General features: G+C 40.2%; 1 protein-coding gene across 1 annotated transcript; it reads left to right on the forward strand.

Annotated features, from left to right (window-relative positions):
• The first annotated feature begins 294 nt into the window (after positions 1 to 294).
• FGFBP2 (fibroblast growth factor binding protein 2) lies at positions 295 to 3,237 on the forward strand. The gene is made up of 2 exons (XM_081925868.1): positions 295 to 1,049; positions 2,986 to 3,237. Exon 1 carries the CDS (start codon positions 383 to 385, stop codon positions 1,037 to 1,039), a length of 657 nt encoding a protein of 218 aa, XP_081781994.1. The 5' UTR covers positions 295 to 382; the 3' UTR covers positions 1,040 to 1,049; positions 2,986 to 3,237.
• The last annotated feature ends 544 nt before the right edge of the window (positions 3,238 to 3,781 follow it).

Genomic DNA, 3,781 nt, shown 5'->3' on the forward strand with positions numbered 1-3,781 from the left:
CATACTTCTGGCTACTTCTGTGTAATCTGACAAGACCTGACATGGAAGGCAACTGGAGAAGAGAAAAAGTCATCTGTTAAAGATCCAATGTGATGTGTGCATCTTAGACAGAAATGCTGTGCTGTGCTGGAACAGCAAGATTTGTCTTGTTTCCTTCCTGAACTTTCACAGGTTATTTGGCATTCCCTTGAGCTATAAATTACAGCCATAAGCTTGAACCAAAGGAGTTTGTTTAAAAGTAGGCTGGAGTAGGAAAACGACACACACACCCTTGAAAAAGGAGAGAGACTTATTTCTACGTCAGCCCATTAAAGCAGCCCAATTCATCTTTCTCTTGCGTGGAGAACTAAGTTTCTCTAAGGATCTCACTCTGTGCTTCGCCATGAAGACGGCCACAATCTTTTTCGTAATTTTTGTCAGTTTCATGGGAGGCTTAGGGAAAAATCCAAGGCCAAAGAAAAGGAGCAACGGTGACGAAATAAACTTTTACACTAAAGCGAAAGATGCCTGCACGATGAATATGAGTGGAAATGGCGAAGTGACACTCAGAATAGAATGCCGGAGTCAAGGCAAAATTTACTGGTGTGAATATACTGGGAATCCATCGCTTTGTCGTTCTTTTAATAAGAACCAAAGGATTTATTGGAATCAGATTGCCATGGACCGAAGGAAACAGACCAACGCCTGCCAGCCCAATGCGGTTCTGAAGCCGTCCATGTGCCAGAGGGCTCCTCCTGAAGCTCACATGAAGCAAGTGGCTTCCAGCATAAAGCCAAACCCACAGGCAGATGCTGTCAATCAAGCAAAGCCAGTCCCGAACCCCGCAACTTCTCCAAAGCAAGTTAAAAAAAGCCAAGCAGGGAAAGCCTTGCTTAAAAAACCAGGGAGACCCAAACCATCTCCTTTGCCTCCTACAAAAGCAACCCAAGAAGGTCAGATGTCTGGGAACGATTCTGAAGCGATGAAGTTAGCGAGGAAGCATTGCTGGGAGTCCCTGCATGACATCTGTTCCTACATCATCAGCATCTTTAGAGGCTGAGGAGGAAAAGGTAATTTTGTCTCTATCATACTAAGATGTGGTTCTGAATTTCTAAGAGCTGGTTCTAGAACTACAGCTTGAACCCAGGAACATGTCTTAACCCAAAAGAAAGGAAATGGCAAGATTGGTTCACTGTGATAAGAGTATCGGGGGGAAATGTATTAGCAAAATCCCACTAAATTAAGTGCTTCTATATCCAAATGGGATATAGAGTTTAATGGGTTTATATAATGGGTTTATAATGAGTTTAATAGTGTGTTTAATGTGAACTATTTAAGCATGTGCACTTAATTCTCCATTTGAAATCAACGTGACAAAAGATTCGTTTATCTTTAGCTGGATAAAGTTGTTTTGTTATGAACCAGGTTGTTTAGTGATGAACCCTAGCTATTTAGTGATGAAACGAGCACTTTCCAGTGAGATATATTTTCAGTTAATAGTTTTGAGGTGCACCAAATGTTCTACCCAAGTTATTTCTACTCAAGTTATACATAAGACCTTATTAACTGGTATTACTCCAATGCTTTTCTTATAGGACATTTCCTGCTAAAGAGCTATTCCACCAGAATACTTTGAGCTCTGTTCCCCAAGAATATAGTATTTTAACTATATTTGTTGGCTCGTAAGTTTGTTTTGTTAGGTCATTCAGCCAAAGCAGATGTGTAGTTAAGCCAATTGCACCTAAAGGGAGCACAGGCAAAGTTCTGTCTATCAGTGTTTTCAGTTTTATAAAAACTATTTCCATTTTGGTGTCAAACTGTATTAAGGAACGAGGTGGGGGAGATGAAAGAAAAAGTTTCTCTCTGGCAATGGTAATTTATTGTTAAACTGTAGGTTGAAAGGCAGGTTGTTGATTTCCAAATGTATTCTTAACTTAGTCAATCAGCAAAGCAGATCATTAAACTTCTAAAATTTATAGTCCTTATTTTATGGCTTGAAGTTAAATAGAAGAGGTATGCATTTTAATGTGTTAAATGAATATAAAAGAGCATTGTACAGAAAATTATGCGGTGTTCACTAGATTGACGGTGGGAAAACGCAGGTTCTCATTTAAGTTTGGCCGTGAACTTGGTTGGTAGTTCTTAGCCAGAAATCACCCTCAGCATCCACGCTATGGTTGAAGTAAGAGCCATTTCCTTCAGAAGGGGGGAGGCACATGACCTCTTATACCAGTAGCCTGAAAGTGATTGTCCCAAGAAAAACCCCTCTGCTACATGTATGCTTAGGAACTGTCCTTGCAGGTCTATTCTGGATAAATGTGTGTCTTAAAAAGCCTTAAATAGCACTTCCCTAGAATATATGATGGTCGGTGTGAATGATGAAACTTTTAGATCTAGAACCCAAAACATTGTGCTTGCTGGTAAAGGCTGAAAATGGAACGATGGTACCCAATAGTCTACATTCAGGACATTAGTGTGGAGTTCATAATAGGGACCCCAAAATAGAGCAAACAAAATCCCTCATTGGAAGAGATGTTTGACAGTGGGATAGACTCCCTCTGGTAGTTATGGACTATCCTTCCTTGGAAATTTTTAAGCAGCGGTTAGATGGCCATGTGTCAAGGATGTTTTAGTTGAGATTCCTGCATTGCAAGGGGTTGGACTAAATGACCCCCAAGGTCCCTTCCAACTCTACGATTCTATGAATTATGTGGCTCCTTGGAATTGTGCCTGCATGAATGAGTGTGTTTATTGATTTCTAGTAGCTTCCAGAAACCTGGGTTTATGCTTACAGAATGCAAGCTGAATTTACCAGTAGAAGCCTCCTTTGAAATCGTCAATCTGCTGCTATTGCCAAAATCTTGGTACAACTTATGATAAAATATTTGTGGCACATGAAGTACAATGCAATATTTAAATTCTATGTATTTTTATAGAAAAGAAAGATCCAGTGTCTGCTTTTAAGGAGACAGCTTTCTAAACTATTTATTTCTTCTTGTTTTGCAGGGCAAAAGCCTTACAGTTGCGGAGCATTACTTTTTTCAGCTGGGTTTATATAAACAGCATTACATTTTTGCAGCTGTTCATTCCCCCCCCCCTATATCTCTGAGTATTTTAAACTATAGCCCCAAAGATCTCCAGGAGGAGATAGCTACAAGTCAGTATAGCAGATGCCAATTTAATGATACCGTGCACTAAATTGTACTATGTTGAGCACACTAATGGCTCGCTGAACACCAAGCTATAAATATTGTTCCAGTTTGTACAACTAATTAAAAAAAATCCATGTGTGTTTACTGAAATTGCATAATATGGGCTAAGAAAGTCAATTTCCATTTAGACAAGTCTGTTAATTGAAGTAGCAAGAGGGTCGAAGGCAATGAGGAAGTGAGAGGTGAGCTACAAAAATATACGGTATTTTTCGCTCCATAAGACGCACCTAGTTTTTAGAGGAGGAAAACAAGAAAAAAAATATTCTGATGAAACAGTGGGTGTATAATTTTTGTGGTTCACGCTGTGGCCATAGACATGTGATTTGACGATGAATTTGGGGTAGCCCAATGCAAAAATCTTGAGAATCCATGTGGATCCATGCTTTGTAACCACGTTTTTGCGCCCCACACAACAGTGGGTGCATGATTTTGTTGCTGCAGACTGTAGCCATGGACATGCTATGTCATCTGATGGTGAATTTGGGGTGACCCAATGCAAAAATCCTGAGGATCCATGGGCTTTTACCTCCCCCCTCCCAGGCAGCCTCCGCTAGTGTCCCTTATCTCTCTCCTGATCCCACCAATCAGCT

The sequence above is a fragment of the Podarcis melisellensis genome, assembly GCF_964234715.1.
Source record: "Podarcis melisellensis genome assembly, chromosome: 9".
Classification (NCBI taxonomy): domain Eukaryota; kingdom Metazoa; phylum Chordata; class Lepidosauria; order Squamata; family Lacertidae; genus Podarcis; species Podarcis melisellensis.